Source organism: Puma concolor, chromosome C1 (genome assembly GCF_028749965.1).
Source record: "Puma concolor isolate L17-30 chromosome C1, mPumCon1.1.hap2, whole genome shotgun sequence".
Classification (NCBI taxonomy): Eukaryota; Metazoa; Chordata; class Mammalia; order Carnivora; family Felidae; genus Puma; species Puma concolor.
In genome coordinates, this window is record NC_141674.1 from 193557590 (window position 1) to 193580421 (window position 22832).

Below are 22832 nucleotides of genomic sequence, written 5' to 3' on the forward strand. Positions count from 1 at the left end.
CTCTTCCATCTAGCTGTAAGGAAATCCAGGTTTCCATCCAGTTTTTCCTCTCCGTGAGAGAAAGTTTGGTGTCTCTGGGGTAACTCAGATTCACATTGATTCCTAGGAAGGTCTAGCCTCAGTTCAGTTCTGTGTTGACATTCAGTGGACCATTACATTCAGAAGGGATAGACTTCAAAGTTTAAAGTTCTCTCACAAGACTGCATCATTTCTTTCCCCCTGCATTAACACATGCTGCTCAGAGGCCACCAGACCCCTTGGAATGCCTTATCAAGACTCTAGATAAGCCACACATTATTTCTTAACACTGCAGTCTCTACAGACAAACGGCCATCTTTATGTTCATCGTTACCCTTCGTCATATTTGAGCAACTTTTGCAGAGGAAAGCGCTTATGGGAAGGAATTAGTTACCACGTGCTGACTCTGAAAAAGGCAGGCTGATGGTGGGGGGGTGGGGGGTAAAGAGGGAATGGGGTGGAGACTCAAACAGTGACTTCGACTGAAAAAGAAAATGTGGTGGTCTTAAGCCTCTGTTCCCGAGGTTCAGCAAGTGGTTGGTGTTTTTCCCGGGTGGAGGAGAACCTAAGTGTAGGAGTCTTTCTCCAGGACTCCTCCGCCTGCTCACAATATAAGCTGTCATGCTCCTCAGTATTCCCATGTCCCCACTCTCTGGCCTTCACTCTGTCAGTTACAGTCTGGAACCCATGTTTACATGTCCAGGGAAGCAGGCTACGTTCACTTGAATTTTACCTTCTAGTATTGCAGATTTAGTCTTTTTATTTTTATGGATGTTTGCTGTTGGATGGCTAAGGCCTTCTGTGCTTTCTAATCAGTTGGGAAAAATTTTAATTTCTCTGTTGCTGACCAAACAGTTAATTTCTTAACAGATGTGTAGTTATGACTCAGCTTTGTCCAAGTGGAATGACAAAAACCTTGTTTTCCAGTTAGCCATACTTGTAGTTTCACACTGAGCAGTAACCGTTTGCCTAAATTAATGATTGGCTAAACCTAGAAAGGTAAATGAAAGCGGGTGAGATGACTGAAATAGTTTTTTAAAATGTCAGAAAGCGTTCAGAGGATCTGAAAAACATTGTGGGATTGTACATTATCTTGCAATAAAAGAAGATTCACATCTATTTAAGGACTTTTGCTTTTCAACATTGACATAGTTAGAAATAAATGCAGGGCTATTTTTTTTTTTTAACAAGAAGAAAGTGTATTTAAAGTTCTGACAGTGGATAAAGTCATGACATTCTAGGTGACAAATTGCAGTCAGATCCTTGCCCGACAGGATTTACTATATGGAGTTTTACCAGGGGCTTCATTTGAAATGTACTTTCTTAGTGAGATTTTGTCTAAATGTCTACTGTTGCATATTTTCGAGTCATAATTTTATGCTTCTGTTTGGTCTCACTGATAGAAAAATGTAGACTTTATTCAAGCCCTTAAATCTATAGGCTGGGAATAGATGGTGATTATAGAGCACAGATCTCTATAGGGCAGTCATCACTGTGCAGCCTGCTGGGACTTCTTCACATCCAGGTCTGTTTTCCGATGGAGATAAGGGTATAAAGGGAATGGGGAAGAAAAAATAAAAAGATAGCTTTCCTCTTTTTTTTTTTTTTTTCTCATTGCCCACTTCATTTTAAATTCCTTTCCCAATAGTATTTAGAAAAGTAAAGGGCTTAGTAAAGCCCTCTGCTTTTCAGGTATCACTTATTCAAGTAGATGTGAGCATGCATTGAGCACCTAGCAAGCCTCATGTACTGAACCAGGCCTTTTGTATTTGAGTAGTAAAGATCTTTTCTTATTTCTGAGAAGTCAGCACCAACAAAACACTTGTAACAAAGCACCCCTTAGTAGTTCGATGGATCATTCTCTCAACTTTCCTCTCTGAGACCATTGGCAAAGTTCAGTCGTATTGATTTCCATCCAAAAGCAGAAGTTCATTAGAGTGGCAGCTTGCCATGGCTAAGTAATGGATATCCCAAGTTACTCCTTCATCTTCAATATGGAAGTTACAGACCGATTGTTACTGAACCGTCATATAAAAAACAGCTAATGGAGGATGGTTAGTTTCCTTTTAATTGTCAGAAGTCTATACTTTTGAGGCCTAGAAGAGTAGCTGTTAAATCAAAAGCAATTTTCTGAAAAATATTTTATTGTTTTTTGTAAAGATGATATTGCTTATTATAAAATTTAAAGTCAGTACATGAAAGTACAAAGGAAAAAGTTAAAAATTACCATTCAGAAGTAGCCATTGTTAATATTTGTCAGTTTAATTCAGAGAGCTTTCTATACATACAGATGGAAGGTCTGGTAGAGAGTTTACAAAAAAGAGATTATTCAGGGCTCCTGGGTGGCTCAGTCAGTTAAGCGTCTATTGATTTAGGCTCAAGTTGTGATCTCACGGTTTGTGAGGTTTGTGAGATCGAGCTATGCTATCAATAGAGCCCACTTGGGATTCTCTCTCCCTCTCTCTTTGCCCCTCCCCTGCTCTTGTGTGCACTCTCTCTCTGTCTCTCTGTCTGTAAAATAAATAAACTTTAAAAACAATGACGACAACAAAACCAAAAAGAGATTATTCTATAATGATATTTTAAACAAATGACTACATTTAAGAAACTTGGATTTAATAAATATTAAATTTAACAGAAGAAAAAGAAATGAAATTAAAGAAATTGATGAAGGCAGATGAATATTTCTTCATGATGAGATGTTACTTGCTAGACAATGAACATTGTTTGGAGTCATTAGAGAAAAGGATGTGTTTCAGCTAGATTGTATATTTGAATGAAGAACAAATTTACATACTTATACTTCTTCCACTTTCTTACGTGTTAGTTATAATATTCTTTTTACATTGTCAAGGTTTATAACATTTATATTTTGTTCAATAATTACAGTTCCCTTAAGGGGTTCAGTGCCCAACTTGAATCCTTTTACCATGGCTTCTAGAACTATTTTTCCTGAGTTGTTTGTATTTTGTTTGACTGGAATTAACTGAAAAGTTTGTTGTTCAAGATAGATTTTTGGGTGTTATAGTTCATGTAGTTCATGAACGTAAACATGTTTGTTTATTGCCATTATACTTGAAGAATAACTTGACTAGATATAAAAATTTTGAATCATACTTCCCCCAGGACTTAAGGGGATGGCCCCACTGTCTTTGGGCATTGAGAATGCTGTGGACGAGTCAGAGGCAACCTAGTTTTCTCTCTTTAGAGAGATTGCTTCTTCTGGCTTAACATGATTATATGACTTTTCCATATCAGTAGCTTCCCCAAGATTAATAACACTATCCAGTATTAATGGTGCTTTATAAGCTTTTCCAGGAACATGGTTTATTTGTTTGTTTGAGTTGCATATTCAAAGCTTTTTTTGATTTTAGGGAATTTATGTTCTATTTTTGTCTATCTTATCTCTTCCATGTGTTTTATTCTCTTCAGGAATAATAACAATGTGTACATGTGATCTTCTGTATACCTCATCTCTATATTATTTTATTATTGATTCCTGACTATGTTTTTTCTTTCTCTGTTTTCAGCTTGATTTGCATCTTTATAACATTTATTTTTTTCATTTTTTTCCTCCTGAGCTTTGCCAACTTCCTTTTTATCTTATTCTAATCTTTTATGATGTTCTTTTGAGCTCCTTTCAAAAAAAGAGGTCATGTCTATAATTTCTTTGAGGTCAGAGGGAAATATTTATCTGAGCATTTCCTCTGTTTCCTTGTGATGTATATCCTTCATCTCCCCTGGCTTTTTTTTCTTTTCTTCCTTATATCAATGCTCAAGTCCCCTGTTCTTTTCTTTTTGATTATGATGAATGACGCCATGGCTGGGATCAGCTGTTTGCTGAAGCATTGTGTGGGAGAAGAGGGAGTGGCAACAGGGAGGGGGATGGTGAGCCAGGGCCCCACAGCTCCTTTGGGTATGTTTCCTGTTCACTCTTCACAGTCCATGCCTCTCCTTGGGAGAGGCCATCTTACTGGGGGTGTGAGGGGGTCAGTGGAGCTCATTGCAGAGCTCCTGGGAGCTCTGTGTGCTAAACAGAAGTTTGCTCTTCTGCCTTCCTTCACCTCTGAAAAGTCCTTTGACCCATTCAGATTCTGGGGGGATACACGTTGGCTCAGAGTTTTCAGTATTTAGCTTTATAGTTTTTAGTAGCTTGAAATGAAGACCATTTCTCTTTGTAGGGAACATGGAGTCTTCTTTTGCTTCTCTAATTGTTATTCTTCTTTTGTTATTTATGAGGAGTTTATGATCTGTGTAAGGAATAGGATATGGGAAAGAAAAACAATGATAGGCTTAAGACAGAAAATGAGAGGGAAGGAAACATTTTCAGTTCTTGGAAGTATGATCATTACGCATTTCTCTTAGATATTGTTATGGTGGCAGTACCCTTGGATTTGTAGAATGGATGAGTCGGTAACAATGAGGATCTATTAACTAGGAACCTTCACTGAGCTGACCTTCACTGAGTTGTCCTGTGCTAGTTGAAGATGACTGGGGTTTGGGCTGTTTAGATCATCGCTTCAGTGACACCTGTGGTGAAATTGGGTGATATAATCCAGATGAAAGAGCTAAAGAGAACTGATATCCATGTGCTTGTTATCTGAGGTTATGGGATAAAAAAATTAGAATTATCTTTCATTTTTATTTATTATTATTTTAATGTTTATTCTTGAGAGAGAGAAGAAGAGAGAGAGAGACAGAGACAGGCCACGGACAGGGGAGGGGCAGAGAGAGAGAGGGAGACACAGAATCTGAAGCAAGCTCCAGGCTCTGAGACGTCTGAGATGTGGGGCTTGAACCCATGAACCGCAAGATCGTGACCTGAGTCGAAGTTGGACGCTTAACCAATTGAGCCACTCAGGTGCCCCTAATTGTCTTTCATTGTTAAAACAAGCTGTTTAATATTCTTTTAAAAGCAAACTAAAAAAATTGTTTTTTAGTTAAGAATTATAGGATGATCAGGCATAAGGCACAGAAAAAAGGAAAAATCGTCATTATGCTATTACTTTACTCATCCTTTCGGATTTTAGATTGTACTTTAGTGTGCGTATTCAAATTATTAGTCATCTCAAAAATATCCTCTCGTTTTAGATGTTATTAGTCATCCAAGAAGGCTAAGTGCCATTAGATGGCCTGAGGATTTTTAAAATTGTGCATAAAAATAGAGCCATTTATAATACTGACCTGACCCTCTGAGCATACATGTGAAAACACCCTAGAATAACCTATTTCAGAATTATTGGATGTGCTAAATATTCTAGCACTGTAATATATTTTCCTTGATGAAAAAATAGGAACTCTGAAAAAGATTTTATCTTGTTGAGCAAAAAAAAAGGTCTGGAAGTGACTTGTGCTGTATGAGTGTACCTTGCTATAGTTGTGACACTGGTCTTGCTTTTCCTCAGATCCAATGCTGGTGTTATCACTCACAAATTCCACCTTCCTGTGTGCAAATAAATCTCTTAAATAATAGGAGAAGGTGGGAGTGAGAAAGAGGAGACATTTGTTGGCATTATGAATTCACAAATATGTTTTAAGATAATTATCAAACCAACCAAGACTGATTTTTTTTTTCCAGCCCTGGTAGTTTTGGTGATTGAAAACCAGTATTTGTTTTTTAAAAATCAAATTTAAATTTGTAGATTATTCCAGTGAAGGGTATGGGATGGTATCACTTGCCACGTTCTTCTGAAACCAGTTATCAGCCATGGCAGCTCTCTGTGGGGTCTGCCCTTGCACATGCACATCCTTCACTGTCCTTCTGTAGCTCCACAGAAAATCAGTGCACGGGAAGATTTTGTTTGTCTCACGCCTTTCATCATTAGCTGTCTAGTTCAAGAGTTAAATATTTTGGTAATAAAGTCATAGTTCAAATCCTGTCTGGTCTATTACCATTGGTTGTATTTTTGGAACTTTTCTTCTCTGTACTTTGGTATTCTCCAAGAACTTCTTCTCCCTTTCTAAGTTCTACTCTTTTAATAGAAATGGACTCCTACATGAACACTGGAGTCTAAAAATGGCCTAATAAGCCTGCTATTTTTAGGGAAGGAGAAAGTTGCCTTTTGTTCTCTCTGTGCTTTTCACTTCCCACATGTTCTTTAGACATTTTTCCCCTCTGGTCTTGGTAGTGATAGCTTTTTAATTCCAGATGCCTTTTCCTTGGTCAATTTCTGGCTTGATTTGTCTCATACTCAACATTTTTAATGTCAGCATTGGACTGGGCTCTTCTGTTTTTATTACTTGTAGATATTTTGGATCACTTTCCTCTAATTTATTAAAATTATGAAATATTGTATGTAAAAGAGTAGAAACATTTTTACAGTCTAAGGAAGAGTTAAATGGACAACCATATATATTCACCATGCAGGTTGAGAAACAGGACATTACCAATGTCTTAGGGGCCCCTTGTGTGCTTCTTCACAGACACATTTCTTCCATCCCCACCCTCCACCCAGGCAACCTCTCATCCTAAAGCTTGTGTAGGAGATTTGGGAGTGGTTTTTTGTTTTTTGGTTTTGTGCTTTTTTTTTTTTTTATGAAAAACCAAAACCCAAACCAAACCCAACAAAATAGTAAATAATAAGTAATAACAATAGAATTTTCAGAAGAAAATAAAAAAATAAAGAAAATGTGGATGCTTGTTTATTTCTTGCATTCCATAAAAAAAGTTGTGTAGGATTGTAAGAAGGATTATTAATATTGGAAGGGTCCAGTAATTCATGCTGACTTACTGAAATCAGAATTAGAGTAAAATGAAGAGGTCAAACAAATGCAATGAAATATTCAGTGGACTGACACCCAGCATACCTTTGTCAAATGTTATAAGAAGCAATTAGAAATTTCCTGTATTGGTCTACCAGTTTGAGAGCATACAACTTCTTTTTACCTCATTGACTCCTGGTCTTTGGGGATACATATTAGCGCCATTTCCATGTCTTACAGTTTGTTTGTTATAGATAGCCCATTAAATTATGTGTGCAGACACACACACAGATGCAAACACACACACACACACACACTCACACTCCTTTCATAAAGCTCCAGGCAGAGGTTGAAATAGTAAGAGACCTGCTCTCATCCTTTCTTCTTTCCACCATACATTCCCACTCTTCATGCACTTACTGCTTGGGACTGGTTTTTGACTTTGTGGATACTTACCTAAAGATAGAGACAGAAAGTAACCCGAGTCTCAGTTTTCTTGCTGCCATGTGTTATCTCAGGCCTCACCTTCCTTACTTGGGGCTGAGCTCTGGTTGTAGGACCTTCAGGTTCCCGTGGATTCTTCAGACTGGAGTGTGGTGTGCCATCTTGTCTTTTGTTTCTTGAGCTTCCTGGCTTGTGGACTCATTAGCAGCAGAACTTTATTAGGATACCTCCTCTGTGTAGGCGACAATAACAAGAACTGTGGATACAACATGGTACCTGTCATTTCTATGGGGTGGTAGTTTGGAGAGTCTCCTTTGCCTATTTGGTGTTCACATGCTGGTGATCTCTAGACTCTGTGTGTTTCAACTCCTGAATGTTCTCTTGGCCCAGAGTTTTGATTCTACCAGACTACTAGCTTCTGGATATTTCTTGGAATATAGTCCACTCCATTTTCTACTCTCATTGTGAGTTACCAAACTGGGATGTGAATCAGTTTACTTAGGATCTTTCTTCTTACTATCATCTCCAACTCATGATTCTGGAACTTACTGTTGATACTTAGTGAATTTACCACTATGGATCACATAGTTAATTGTTAGAATTTTCACCAGGGTTCTAAAAATGTCTGGTTTTAAGATTAAACTAAAAATTGCATCTCTGAAAGGACCTAAATAGAATAGTTTCTCCTTTTTTCTGTGTCAGTCTCTCTGGGATTTGGCTGCTTCTAGAATCTTATGAAGGTTTTGCTTTTGATCCAAACATTGAGAGGCACTTTAATTGTGAATGTGGGTAAGATTGTCTACATGGACTTAAAATTTTAAGATCGGATTTAATGAAAGTTTTCTGGCTAGAGGAAAAGCCCATTTATAGAAATTGGCTTGAAACTCTGCTGTTTTAGATATCTGTTGTTCTGCTTTTTTTTTTTTTTTTTTTTACCACCACTGATTTGATTTTAGCACCAGCACGCTATATACATTAAAATAGAAAGAATGTGTCTGCCTACAAATTATTTTAAATGACTTAAGACATATATTTAGAGAATCAAGTGCCAATAGTTAATGATTTGAGTAGCTTTTAAAAGATAAAAATTCAGTTTTAGCATTATGCAAAATGTCCAGACTGTATAATTAGACTGGTATAGATTAAAGGATTCACCTGTAGTCATGATTTTATATGTGTCTTTTAAAGTGACGTGAAATGCCATCAGATTTGCTTATCATTAGCTCCCCAAGCAGGATAAATACTTATTTTTCCCTGTTATCTTTGATCTTCAGTATCTTTATGATAACGCATGTTAGTACGACTTTAAGTCTTTGAGATATTTTTAGTTACAATCAAGTAATGGTTTTGTAATTCTTATCTGATTTTTTTAACACACTGCTTAAATAGGTTAGTATTAATATAGATATAGCTTCAGCAGTTCTTAAATATTAGCTCTTAGATTAGTTTTTATGTATAAGTTTTTCGTTCATTATTAATTCAATCTGTAGAGGGAGTTTATCACTTTACATCTTGGAAAGGGAGGTGTTTGTTCTTTTTTGGTTGAGGTACATGGAAATATGTAGAATAAGAAAAAAACTATAAAGTGGCTTTTTGCAGTACATATGGAACATGGATGGAGCTTTTCTTTTAGCACCATTCTCCAAAATGTTGGCCGAAGTCATTCCAGTATATTGACAGTTGATTATTTCACAAAGCGTGTACTGAATAGACGAGCTATGTGCGTTACCAGCCCCTAACTTCCAGCTTAGCACAGGTATATTTTTAGGGTAGGAGATAATAGTAGTCATTCACTATTTTATTACTTATTTATTTATTTATTTAGAGAGCATATGCAAGCAGGGGAGAGGGGCAGAGGGAGGGGGAGAGAGAGAGAGAGAGAGAGAGAGAGAGAGAGAGAGAGAGAGAGAGAGAAAGAATCCCAAGCAGGCTCCACACTCAGCACGGAGCCAGATACAGGGCTTGATCCCACAACCCTGGGATTACCACCTGAGCCGAAATCAAGAGTTGGATGCTCAACTTAGCCACCGAAGTGTCCTTAGAGATCCTATAACCCAGTGTTCTTGTTATTTGTAAGAAAACTTATACAGTATAGGTCCTCGGTATTATTGTTGCACAATATTAGGGACTTCTCCAAGGTCTCAGAGACAATCAGTGTCATATCCAGGCCAGGAACCGGACCTCTTGATTCCTGTTTACCTATTCCTTCTTTAATTGACATTAACTCATTCAACCAACAAATACATCTGGGTGCTCGTTTAGTTCAGGCATTCTTTCATAACTGAGGATACAACGGTAAGCAAAGTAAACAAGGCCAAGTTAGCTCTGTAATGACCTACACTGAATCTGAAAGTTCACACCATTTTAAAGCAATCCCTTTCCAAAGAAGCTACAACACGAATAGTTTTCCTGATAAATTCTGTACTTTTCAGAGGTCTGTATTTTGCAATTATGTTGAAATAGTACATAATTTGGAAGTATGAAAAATTCTCTGGCTAAAGAAATTAGCTGGGCTTCAGAAACTCATGATTTTTTTTTAGCAATCAAAGGCCCAGTGGATCATTTTTTGATGCCATGAAATGTGGAATGAATTTGAAGATCATTTTTATAAGTGGTAATTTAAAAAATGGGTGCTATTTTGTATAATAGTAATTTTGTACTTGAAGAAACCCTTAAAAAGTTCTCCTCAAAGTTCTCCTCTTCTTCCCTCTTTCTCTTCTTTTCGCTATTTTGTATTCTTATCTCGCCTATTGGTTTGATATTCCTGCAGAAGTATGTTTCTCATTGCTACATTGTGATAGTTTCTTAAACATATATAATATTTAGAAAGGACTGTGGTTGCCATTTGTAAACATCCCTGTGTTATATGTATGAAGTATCCCATGATTTCATAGAATCCTGTTTTCTGCTTAGGACAGAGAAATCCGGGATGACCATTTTGAATGCCTTTTCCTTTACTGGGTTGTGCAGCCTTGTCGTCTGTCAGTCTGGGGCCTTAGGTCTCAGTTTAGCCAGCAGATGCTCTCCAGGCTCTGGTTGGGGCAGTACCGGTGAGAGAAAGGATTAGACTTCTCCCACATAGGGGAAGAAGAGAAGAGGAAAGCATACAAAAGATCCTTCTGGCTATTCTGCAAAAATCTTACTTTTCTTTAACTATTAAAAGAATAGGGGCACCTGGGTGGCTCAGTTGGTTAAGCGTCCGACTTCGGCTCGGGTCATAATCTCACGGTTCGGGAGTTCAAGCCCTGCATCACGCTCTGTGCTGACGGCTCAGAGCCTAGAGCTTGCTTGGGATTCTCTGTCTCCTTCTCTCTCTGCCAGTCCCCTGCTCGCACTCTGTCTTTCTCTCTCTCGAAAATATATAAAAACAATAAAAATAAATAAAAAGAACATAAAATTGCAGAGTTCACACTAGCATTTGCATAGTAGATTTGAGGACAAAAATCTATAATTTACAGTAAAAATGTTTAAAGAAATGGAAACATTTAAGTAAATATTAAATAGCCTTTGTTGATCTTTTGTTTGACCCTTCCCTGTTTTGTTTCTCACTCGGTCTTGAGCCGTTAATTGAATGAGTGAAGGAAAGTTAAAGCTACAGGTTTTCGTATGTGGAAGGCCTTTTCTTAGTGTTTCTGCCGGTCTCTTGCTGTTCTCTCCTGCTGCTAACATTAATTACTTTGCAGATGGCTCTAATTGACCCAGTAAAAGAAACTTATCGGTGTTCAGCCCTTCTCAGACCCGAAAGTCTTTACAGCTTCTGAGGACACAGAGCATACTGCACGTTTTCAGGTCTGACAGAAAGCAGAGCGTGGTCGTCCAAGTTCCGAGTTCCTGATGCTAGAGTGCCTTTCTTTTTCCAGGTTACAGCTCCTTGCTTAAACCAGTGTATTGCCTGAGCCCAAATCTGTCTTTTTAACACCACTGCCACTATGACTGATGCCCTGGCCCAACTGGGCTTTTAGCTGCTTCCTGAATATGCCTCCCTGTCTGCACACCCTGGTCCCTTTGTCTATCTGACCTGCTCTTTCCTGCCTATATTTCCCTGAGCGTATTTTGTCACGAACCTGCCCTGGCCTTTCTTTCTTACAGAAAAGTTCCCGATCATTTTAGTTGAAATGCATTTCCTCTCTGAGGGCAGCTTGATGCTTTGTTATTAATACTGGGGTACCTGCGACCTTGTCTTACTTAGGTAGGAGATTATAAACACCTCGAGGAAATGGACTGTGTTGGTTTCTCTTTCTGTCCTCACCCACTCCCTGTAGCATGGACAACCTCCAGGTGTTAAGGGAATGTCAGGAACATTGAGTTGAGGGGGACAGAGGCAGACAACATGGCCCCTGCCCCCTGAGTCATAGAACAGGCTGTTGGTCGCATTGCCCATGTCTGTGATTCTTTTCCTTTCCTGGGCCTAAAATCAGCCATTAATTAATTTCTTCCTAAAGGAGCTATGTTTTTCTTCTTTTAATTTTTTAAAAATGTTTATTTATTTTTGAGAGACAGAGATAGCACAAGCAGGGGAGGGGCAGAGAGAGAAGGAGACATAGAATCCGAAGCAGGCTCCAGGCTCTGAGCTGTCAGCACAGAGCCCGATGCAGGGCTCAAACTCATGATCCATGAGATCATGACCTGAACCCAAGTTGGATGCTTAACTGACTGAGCCACTAGATGCCCCATGTTTCTCTTCTTTTAAAAAATATAGCTTAGGGGCGCCTGGGTGGCGCAGTCGGTTAAGCGTCCGACTTCAGCCAGGTCACGATCTCGCGGTCCGTGAGTTCGAGCCCCGCGTCGGGCTCTGGGCTGATGGCTCAGAGCCTGGAGCCTGTTTCCGAGTCTGTGTCTCCCTCTCTCTCTGCCCCTCGCCCGTTCATGCTCTGTCTCTCTCTGTCCCAAATAAATAAATAAACGTTGAAAAAAAATTAAAAAAAAAATATAGCTTGTATTGTGGTTTCTTATTTTAAAAGGTGAAATATATTCATTGTAAAAGCTTTAGGAATTAACGGGTAAGCAAAAGAAAATAAAAACTATTCAAAGTTCTACAGAAAACAATAGCTCACTGTTACATTTGGCTGTGTATATGTTGCAGATTTTTTTCTTTATGTAAAGTAAACATAACTTTAAAAAAGTTACCAAATGTAATATTCTTTCATTTGCTTTTTTCACTGAACAATGTTGTAAACATCTTTCCAATTGTCTGTAAAAGCACATGTAAACCGACTCATACCTACAGCATCATCAGAGAATCATCATATGTGTGTTAGTGTTTTTTTTTTGTCTGTGTGTGTGTATGTGTATGTGTGTTTGCTTTTATCAGTTATTTCTTCAGGAAACCTTTAAAAAATTTGACCTGAGCCAAAGTGCGATGCTCAACTGACTGAGCCACCCAGGTGCTCCTGAGTTTTTACATTTTTAAATAGTTGAAAAAATCTAAAGAAGAATATTTCATGACATGTGAAAATAATATGAAATTGGGGCGCCTGAGTGGCTCAGTCGGTTAGGCGACTGACTTCGGCTCTCATGATCTCGCGGGTTGTGAGTTCGAGCCCCGTGTTGGGCTCTTGGCTGACAGCTCAGAGCCTGGAGCCTGCTTCAGATTCTGCGTCTCCCTCTCTCTCTGCCCCTCCCCTGCTCACGTTCTGTCTCTCTCTTTCAATAACAAATAAATGTTAAAAAAAATTTAAAAAAAGGAAAAGAATATGAAATTCAAAATTCAGTGTCCAGAAAATACAAATCAAAACCACACTGAGATACCACCTCACGCGGGTCAGAGTGGCTAAAATGAACAAATCAGGAGACTATAGATGCTGGCGAGGATGTGGAGAAATGGGAACCCTCTTGCACTGTTGGTGGGAATGCAAACTGGTGCAGCCGCTCTGGAAAACAGTGTGGAGGTTCCTGGAAAAATTAAAAATAGATCTACCCTATGACCCAGCAATAGCACTGCTAGGAATTGACCCAAGGGATACAGGAGTACTGATGCATAGGGGCACTTGTACCCCAATGTTTATAGCAGCACTTTCAACAATAGCCAAATTGTGGAAAGAGCCTAAATGTCCATCAACTGATGAATGGATAAAGAAATTGTGGTTTATATACACAGTGGAACACTACGTGGCAGTGAGAAAGAATGAAATATGGCCTTTTGTAGCAACGTGGATGGAACTGGAGAGTGTGATGCTAAGTGAAATAAGTCATACAGAGAAGGACAGATTCCATATGTGTTTACTCCTATGTGGATCCTGAGAAACTTGACAGAAGACCATGGGGGAGGGGAAGGAAAAAAAAAAAGTTAGAGAGGGAGGGAGCCAAACCATAAGAGACTCTTAAAAACTGAGAATAAACTGAGGGTTGATGGGGGGTGGGAGGGAGGGGAGGGTGGTTGATGGGCATTGAGGAGGGCACCTGTTGGGATGAGCACTGGGTGTTGTATGGAAACTAACTTGACAATAAATTTCATATTAAAATTTTTTTAAATGTTTATTTTATTACTTTTGAGAAAGAGAAAGAGACAGAGACAGAGTGTGAGTGGGTGAAGCACAGAGAGAGGGAGACAGAATCCATAGCAGGCTCCAGGCTCCGAGCTGTCAGCACAGAGCTGGCTGGATGCGCGGCTCGAACCCAGGAACTGTGAGATCATGACCTGAGCTGAAGTCAGACACCCAACCGACTGAGCCACCTGGGCTCCCCTCCTCAAGAAACGTTTATAAGTAGCACTTACGAGATTATAAAAAGTTACGGATTTAAAAGAATATGTTTTTTGGACTTTGATAACTGTTGCCAAATTGTCCCAGCAAGGCATACTAATCTAGGTTCCCAACAGTAATGCGTGGAGGGCTCCTCTACACTCTTGCCAGCTCTGGCTGCTACTATTCATTTCTACTTTGTAAACCGAAGGGAAAAATTGGTCTCTTACGGTTTTTTTAATTTACAGGTCTTTTATTTCTAGTGCAGTTGTGCATTTGTGTGTAATTGAGGGTCATTAGTATTTCTCATTTTCTTTTTCTCGTGAATTGCATTTTGCACATTTTATTTTGTGAATCGCCTGCCCACATCCTTTGCCCATTTTCTATTGAATTGTTTTTCTGTTTTTATTGGTTTTCATTTTGGCTTCTTGTGTTAAGTATGGCAATCCTTTGTTTTTCATATATTTTGGGAATGTTTTTTCTTAGTTTTCCTTGAAATTTCGTTCATGGGTTTTTTTTAACTCCTGTAAGTTAAAAAGTTTTTTGTAGTCACATCTATTGTTCTTTATAATTCTGTGTTTAATATAATGCTTCAAAAGGTCTCTCTTCCTAACATTCAGCTATATTTTTATATCAAATTTATGGCTTTATTTTAAAACATATATATCTTTAATGCATATATTTTTACTTTGGTTTAAGATATGATTAGGGATCTGACTTTTCCCAAAGTGTTAAATCACTTGTCTCATATATATTTATTCTTTATTCTCTCTTTTACCAATTTAAAATGCCATTATTTTAATACATAAGGTTTTTTGGTATGAACTTGAATTTCTTTCTGAACTTTCTTTCCCGCCCTTTGGGCCATCTGTCTTACCAGGTAAGTGCTCTGTATGTTGCTTATTACAATATTAATGTAAGTAATATAATAGTAATATCCTATTATAACTCTGCTTTTCAGGAAAATGATTGGGTGGTCATAAAATTTGTGTTTTGAGATGAACTTTGGAATAATTTTGTCAAGTTATAAAAACTTATCGAATTTTGTTTAGAATTAACATTAAAGTTATAGGGTATATGTACATCTATACATGTGTACATTTATGTTTATGTATCAACATATATAACACATCTATGAGATTTGTTTCTGTTTTTGTCATTGTTGGTAGAAACTTTCTCCCTAGACTACTTCTAGGTGGTTTTTGCTTGTGCACATAAAACTGTATTTTATTTTTGCATGTTTATCTTGTAAGCACCTACCTTGTTTAACTCTTACTATTTCTGATAGATTTTCCATTGGTTTCTTTTTTTATTCTTTTTACCATTTCATGTATACTTGGAAAGAATGGAACACTATGTACACAAATGTGCAGTTTTCCTGATAAAATGAAAAATAGAAGTGGGGAATTCTTGTCTCAGGGCGTGGCAAGAATTAGACTTGGCGGAGAGCTGTCTGTCCTGGACAAGGTTATGGGAGGTCAAGGGGTGGGTGACAGGTCGATATCCATTCTCTATGATGTGTGTTGTGCCAAATTTAATGGTCATAAAAAGAAATGTTGGGCATATCAGAAGAGCACCCACGTTAGCAATATTCAACACACGACAATATTCACTGTTAGCTTTAAATTTGTGCATCAAAGCATTTCAGTTATGTGTAATTGTGTTCAAAAGGTATGACATTTTTATTTGGATTCAGTTTTCCCTGTGTTTAAAAATCTTTTTTGTTTCATGATACGTGGGGGTCAAATCACATAGATGAGAATACCCAGAGTTCTGCTACGGAGGAATCTCAGAATTACTGGTGTGCACTTGCAGAGGTATTGGCAGCCACAGCTAGGAATGTGTTAGCCACTTCATATGGTCTGACTTCAAAGCCGAGGAAGAAAAATTAAACATCTTTCATTTTTACTTAATTAAAGATGTCTGTTGATGCCACCTTTTCAGAAGGCAACTCTTAATTGGCTACTCTCCTTGGCTGATCAAGCCAGCTTGGGTGGTGGTCACCAGCTTTCACATCCCCTCGAGTTCCTTCCTCCTTTTCCCCCTAGCTCCTCCTTTGTCTACTTCCCTATCTATTAACTCGCAGCGCTGCTTGTGTCTCCTGTTATATTAGACTAGGGTGTTCTTATCTGTATTATGGTGCATGGGGCCATCATCACCTATGAGTTGCAAGAGTGCCTCCACATTGAAATTTCAGCTGCAACCTCTCATGCTACTTAGTAACTCATTAAATTCCTGTTGTGACCCTCAAAGAGGTTTACACTCCCTCCATCCTGCTTATGCTGAGTTTTCTCCACCTGCAGCTCTGTTCCTATGAAATATGCCCACATTCCCAGCCCTCGCCTAGCAGGCCGTCTTTGTTTGACTTAACACAAAGCTTCTATTCAATCTGTAATTACTTTTCCCCACTTAACATAGCATTTCTACACTCTTAAATTCCAACCTCTTCATGCCTACAATCCTTCAGCACAGCTTCAAAGTCTTATTGTATTGTTTACACTCAAGGGATTATATATTTTCTAGCTGAAACACTTTTGGTATAAAAATTATTGTAGGTGGGATGAATAACTTTTTCCTAAAACCTGAGAAAAGTGGTGGCTGAAAGATCATTTGACTTTTAGGCCTATTATTTTCAAAAAAGGAAAGCGATAGAAGGACAGAAAGATAATTATAAGGTCATAGGCTTATGCCTGTAGGAATGTACTGAGGTTAAATTCTATGTCTCTCTTCATCACAAGTTATAGTACCTTATACAAGGTACAGATTACTATACAAATAGTAATTATTTGATGAATTAAAAATATGTACGTGTATAAAAGGAAAAAAGAGAAGCTTCTAGTGTAAACAGGGGACAGGCATGGTGCTTCATTGTACATTGCTGTTACATGCTTGAAGCCCCATGAGGTTGCGAATCTCCATAGTGACCAGCGTTTGTTATTGAATGAATGAATGTGGGGCCTGGTGGAGAGGGTGGCAGGAGACTTTGCCAGTGACTCTGTCAAGGGCCATTTGAGATGATCAGGGCTTCCAGTATTGAGAAGCTAAGCACTGTCAAACAGAAGGTCATCAGGCGAGTGAATTTACATTATGAAAGTGGACATTAGTGGCAGTCTTTTTTCCTAGACACAATTTAATTTTTTATTCTTTTGCTCACATAAACGTTGACTTCTGTTGCAGTCCCAGTTTTGAATCCCTATGCAAGTAACTTATGAGTTTCACCACTAAGAACTAAATTAAAATATTTATGCTACCGTTCACTTAAGAACAAAGACATCGTGTGACAAGGAGCATGGCTAGTCAAGGCCTGACGTGTCTGGTCTACTGCAGTGAATCTGGATTCATTGCTCTCTGGCTTCTGCATCTTGGACTGCTGACTCCTCTCCAAGTACCTACCTCCTGATGTTATACACTCAGAGAGAGAGCCTAAGGGGACTGCCCAAGGTTGTCCTCAAACAGTGGCCATATGAAACATAGTCACAGAGGTCAAAAGCAACTGGGAAAGAGACATACTCACAGACTTCTTGGTTAAATAGCATCTCAGCTTTAAGGTATTTTTCATCTCCTAGACTAGCCTGACCTTCCAAGATGGCCTGTTTTGGATGATAAATTATATGACCATCCAGTTGTTAAGCTTTGGTGCTTGCTCTTTTCTTCCTGACTTTTCCCTAGCTCTGATGGTGAAGGAATGCCCTATTGGCCTCTAGGTCCCTTCAGAAGAATGTATTCTGCTCCTAGCAACCCACACAATATTTTAATCAGAGGTATACACTCTGAGGGCTCAACACAGTAATTTCAGTGAATGTAGACTTCAGAACTGGGCTTCTAGAGACTGATAGTTTGACTTTTTTTTTTAATAAGGAAGTAAATTATTCTTATTCATGTTGACCAGATGGTTTCCTTGTGGTCCAGTGTTTGTCTTTCGTGGCATTTTTCCTTATAGCCCAAGGCACTGACCTTTACATTGTCTCATTCTGAACAATGCAATTTGCTTGATTAGCCTACTTAGCCTTTCCTGACAGAGTCACCCAAAAGAAAGCATAGGATTCTTTCTTTAAAGTAAGGGATTCAAGTTATTTTCCAAAAACAACCTAGGAGTTATCTACCAGTCTTGGTTAGTAAGATTTTTAGGCTCTAGGGATTCCTGGTAGCTAACTTTTCCAGTTACTGGATCTTTGGCTTCTCCATAATGAGCCTCCCTGTACTGGAAGATATAAACCTTTGGGAGTTTTGATCACTTGATTATTCGTGTGCCTACTTCCATTAGACATGTAAATCTCAAACCTGAGGACTCTCCCCAAGGCATATTTCTCTCTTTGTTTGAATTTCCAATGCTTAGATCTTACAGAAGCTTTCTTTGTCGATTTGCTGATGATTCTGAAATTCTTTAAACGTTAAATTTCTAAATATTTCTTTGTGATAAATTTTGGAATTAGGATAGTTGAGGCCATGTTTCTGTAATAAAGATGAAATCTGGGATTTAACACTATAAGATTTTGTCTCTTACCCACACATTATGGTCTAATACAAGTTGAGTGGCTTTCCTAGGAAGCGTTTCTCCAGGTCAGGATGTAGGAACCTAGGCTGCACCCATCTTACAGCTATGCCATCTGGGGCATGTGGCTTCCAGAGCCGCCATGGAAGAGAGACTTTGGATAATCCTGCATGGAATATAATGGCCACACCAGAGGCGTAGACCTCACTTCCTGTTCTCTCTTATGAGCCATAATTCAGTCTCTTGGCCTCAGCCTCACTGCTGGAGAAACTTTGAAATATAGTCTTCCTGTGCCAGGAAGGGGAAAATGAAATGGGATATGGTGGCTACATGGCATTATTTCTACCACAGCTCCCTTCACTAGTCTGATTCTTAGCTCACCGTGCCCTGTTTTAATAGTCTTACCATTCTCCTGCTCTTAGAGTTCAGGATCTTCAAGGTGCTCACCCTTGTCCTTCATATTTGAGTAAAATCACATTCTGTTTGTCTCTAGAGTTCATGTTGTTTTTGCTACCTCTGTCATACAGATTGACCACAAAGGTGCAGAGTGAGGGGGTTAAAGAGAATTTCCGTATTCCAGTTCTGTTCTTTTCCACCTTGCTTTGAACTTCGTCCTGCGCTTATCCCTTTACTTCCAAGGATCATCCGTCTTTCACCAGATAACTGTCATGAAAAGCATTGTAGTAGCCATCGTATATAGTTTTTCTGTAACTTAAATGATTAGAAAAGGATGTTTATTTCAGAATTTAGGGTGTTCCAAAACTCCCTTTTATCGGTTTCTGCAAGTAATTAAGCACCCCACTGGCTGACTGACAAAGCAAAATGACCATTTATGCTTGGGACCACAATTGCCATGTAGATTAGCATTGGCAGGTGAGAACATTCTGATTCCAGAGGACATTCTACTGGGGCAACCAGGCTAGCAGAGGTGGGGGAAATGCCTTGAAGGGCATCTGCAAGCAGGGACTGCAGGACAACTCATCCTTAGGCGTCCAGAGCTTGAGATTACCTGCTCTTTCTCCGCTGGGTGGGGCTGGGGACACACTGCTGCATGCTTAATTATTCATTTCTTCTTTCCAGTGTTACTTGTCCAGCTGAAAGATCTTACTTCAAAATTACTTTAAAACTGTTACAATCAGGGATGTCTGGGTGGCTCATTTGGTTAAGCGTCCGGCTCTTGGTGTCGGCTCAGCTCACGATCTTGTGATTCATAGGTTCGAGCCCCACATCAGGCTCTGTGCTGATAGCATGGACCCTGCTTGGGATTCTGTCTCCCTCTCTCTCTACCCCTCCCCTGCGTGCTCGCGCTCTCTGTCTCTCTCTCTCAAATAAATAAATAAACATTAAAAATAATTTTAAAAAAGGCTTATGATCAGATTACATTTGGTTGTTAATTCACTTTTAGGGAGATTACAGATAATATTTAGGGTGAGACGACTAATCTCATACATTTGTGCTGATTTTGTTTAGTGTCAGTTTCAGAGAGTTGCATTCTTCATCTCAGCCTCCCAGCCCGTAGTGTGGGCCTGGCACATAGTAGATGTTGGCAGATGTTTGATTACTCAGCAGGTGTCGGTTAAGGGCCTACCATGTGCTAGGGATTATGCCACGTGCTAAAGATGACGCGTTGAGTGACAGAAACAGTGTTAAGGGAGAGTGCCGTGATCAGACAGGAAGAAAGGATGGAGCAAATGGGAAGGTGGTGCTTTTTATAGGAGGTGGAGAGTAAAATGGTGCGGTGACAGGAGCGTATGGTGTTACGTTCAGCTCAGTGTCTGTCACAGGCCCCTCTAAAAGTCTCTTTTTTTTTATTTTTTGAGACTCTCAAATGCAGGAGATGTTAGATGTCCACAGTGAGGGAAAAGCCCTTTAAAAGGGGTAAATAGGATAATTAAAGTGACCTTTATCAGGGGCACCTGAGAGGCTAAGTCGGTTAAGCAACCGACTTCGGCTCAGGTCATGATCTCATGGTTCGTGAGTTCGAACCCCATGTTGGGCTCTGTGCTGACAGCTCAGAGCCTGGAACCTGCTTTGGATTCTGTGTCTCCCTCTCTCTCTACCCCTCCCCTGCTCATGCTTTGTCTCTCTGTCTCTTTCAAAAGTAAGCATTAAAAAAAAAAAGTGACCTTTATCAGATTTGGCAATCAATGGTTAGAATACCTTTGTCATCACAAGCAAATAACTTTGTTTTCAACTCTTAGACATGCTTCAGTGATTGTGTGGTTGAGAATCTTGAAAATAATGCATTAACTGTAGAGAGAGATAATTAGAGGGTAGTTAGTGAAGCCCCTCTGCCTCCTCAGAGAAATGTTACCATCAATAGCCTTGTTTATGTATATTCACAGTGCTGGTAGCTGACTTAATTAACTAGATATGAAAGAAGTTTCTACACCCTGCCAGGTATTTTTAAGTACATAGAGTTAAGATGTCCTTACATTGACTCCTACTTAGATTTAATAAAAAAAAAAAAAAAGTTTATTTTTGAGAGAGAGAGAATGAGCTCGAGTGGGAGAGGGGGAGAGAGAGGGAGGCAGAGGCTCCAAAGACAGCTCTGCACTGACAGCAGAGAGCCCGACGTGGGGCTTGAACTCACGAACTGTGAGATCGTGACCTGAGCCAAAGTCAGATGCTCAACCAACTGAATCACCCAGGTGCCCCAAGATTTTTAAAAGGGAATGAGTAGATGTACCCATAATTTAGTTTCAAATGTAGAAACATCAGTAGATATACATTTGATTAGTAATTTCAGTAGAAAAGCGTACCAGCATCTGCCTTATTTCTGTGTTGTAAAGGTTGGCCTTCGGCTTACGTGGGGACTATCCTGGATGCGCATGTGGGCCTCCCCCTCTGTTGACTGGCTCCAGGCTGCCTCCAGCCTTCCTCACTGGGGCATGTTAGAACTGCATCAGGCACAGTTCTCAAAATGATGCAAAACCACTGAGTTCTTCCATACTTCTGTTAAAGAGGTAGTGTCAAGACTTCCTACCAAGAAAACCTACACGTAGGCAGAATCATAGAAAATAGAATGTCAGCATAGGAAGGGACCTGAGGAATCATCTACTCCAGCCCATCCTTTTGCAGGAAAGCAAGCGGAGGCCTCCAATTAGGGCACACATCTGGCTCATACATGGTAGAGCCTACTTTTGTCCTCCACTTACTATTCGGATGAAATGAATTGAACTCTTTATAGCCCTTGTGCAGTGCCCGAACATAGTGAGTGGTCAGCACATGTGAGTCATCATTTGTCATCAGCATTTGTAGTCGCAGAGCCCAGAGAGGAACCCGGATGCCCTAATAGTGCCGTGCTCTTTGCGAGGCTCGTATTTTGCATTCCCCACATGTGTAGGGAGAAATGTGTTTGAAGAAGCTGAATTGAAATAAAAGCAGTGATGGCCTCAGAGCTCATCGCTGGGCACGTACTTGGTGCTGAGCTCTGGGCTAAGCCATGCATGTGCTTTCATTAACTCTCCAACATCCCATGAGATTCGTACTCTCTGTCGCCTCCATTTGACTCATGGAAAGGCTGAGGTGGGTAACTTGCCCGTGGTCACACCACCAATATGGGGCCGAGCTAGGCTTTAAATCCTGCTTTGCCTGATTCAAAGTCTATGTTGTTAACTGTCATTTTATTCTAGGGGTTGGCAAACTATGGCCCGTAGGCCACATCTAGCATACCTGTTTTTGTACAGTCCTCAAGCTAAGAATGTTTTTTTTTTTTGCATTTTTAAATGGTTGAAAAAATTAAAGAAGAAACAATTTCATGATCCATGAAAATTGTGTGAAATTCATATTTCAGTGTGCATAAATGAAGTCTTGTTGGAATATAGCTATGCTCATTTGTTTACATTGCCTGTGTCTGGTTTTGTGCTAACTCAGAAGAGTTGAGTAGTTGTGACGGAGACTGTGTGGCCTGAAAAGCCTAAAATATTTTTACTCTATACTTTTCCTCAGTGATTATGTTTTGAGATTCCAGTTATTTAGAGCATAATTGTGGGATTTTTATAGGGTCTGTCTCCTCCTGTTACTGGCTTTTTCTGTTTGTTCCATATCAGTGAACCTATCAGTCAAATGATGCATCATGTGAATAAAAAGAATTCATTCTTATGTTATCTATATTTTGTCTTTGTAAACAGAGTGAGGAATGATTTGTTCCTGGATAACAATCGAGGCTTTTGATGAGAACCTGTTCTTATTGTGGACTGCAGCTCTTTGTGGTTTATAGGCTCCTTGCAGACGTCTGTTGAGCTGATTATTTTTAAACCTCCAAGTGTCTTAGATGCAGAAATCACTCTATTTTCTTTCCTTTGTAGTGGTTTGCTGTCTTCTGATTATGTGGAGATCCACTATGAAAATGGGAAACCACAGTACTCTAAGGTATGGTTAATAACATGGGAATCCTGTAGCATAAATATACTCAATCATAGGATCGTTCATTGCACACTGCATCGTTTTGATGTCTGTCTCAATAAAATTATCTCTTCTCTTGTACAAGGGTA

General features: G+C 39.3%; 1 protein-coding gene across 6 annotated transcripts in view; it reads left to right on the plus strand.

Annotated features, from left to right (window-relative positions):
• The window catches only part of ADAM23 (ADAM metallopeptidase domain 23), a 194794-nt gene that overhangs the window by 74992 nt on the left and 96970 nt on the right, over nucleotides 1-22832 (plus strand). For all 6 annotated transcript variants that reach the window (XM_086719442.1, XM_086719444.1, XM_025929762.2 and 3 more), the window contains exon 4: nucleotides 22647-22710. In XM_086719442.1, coding sequence (XP_086575568.1) covers nucleotides 22647-22710 — 64 coding nt within the window. The remainder of the gene's footprint in view (nucleotides 1-22646; nucleotides 22711-22832) is intronic.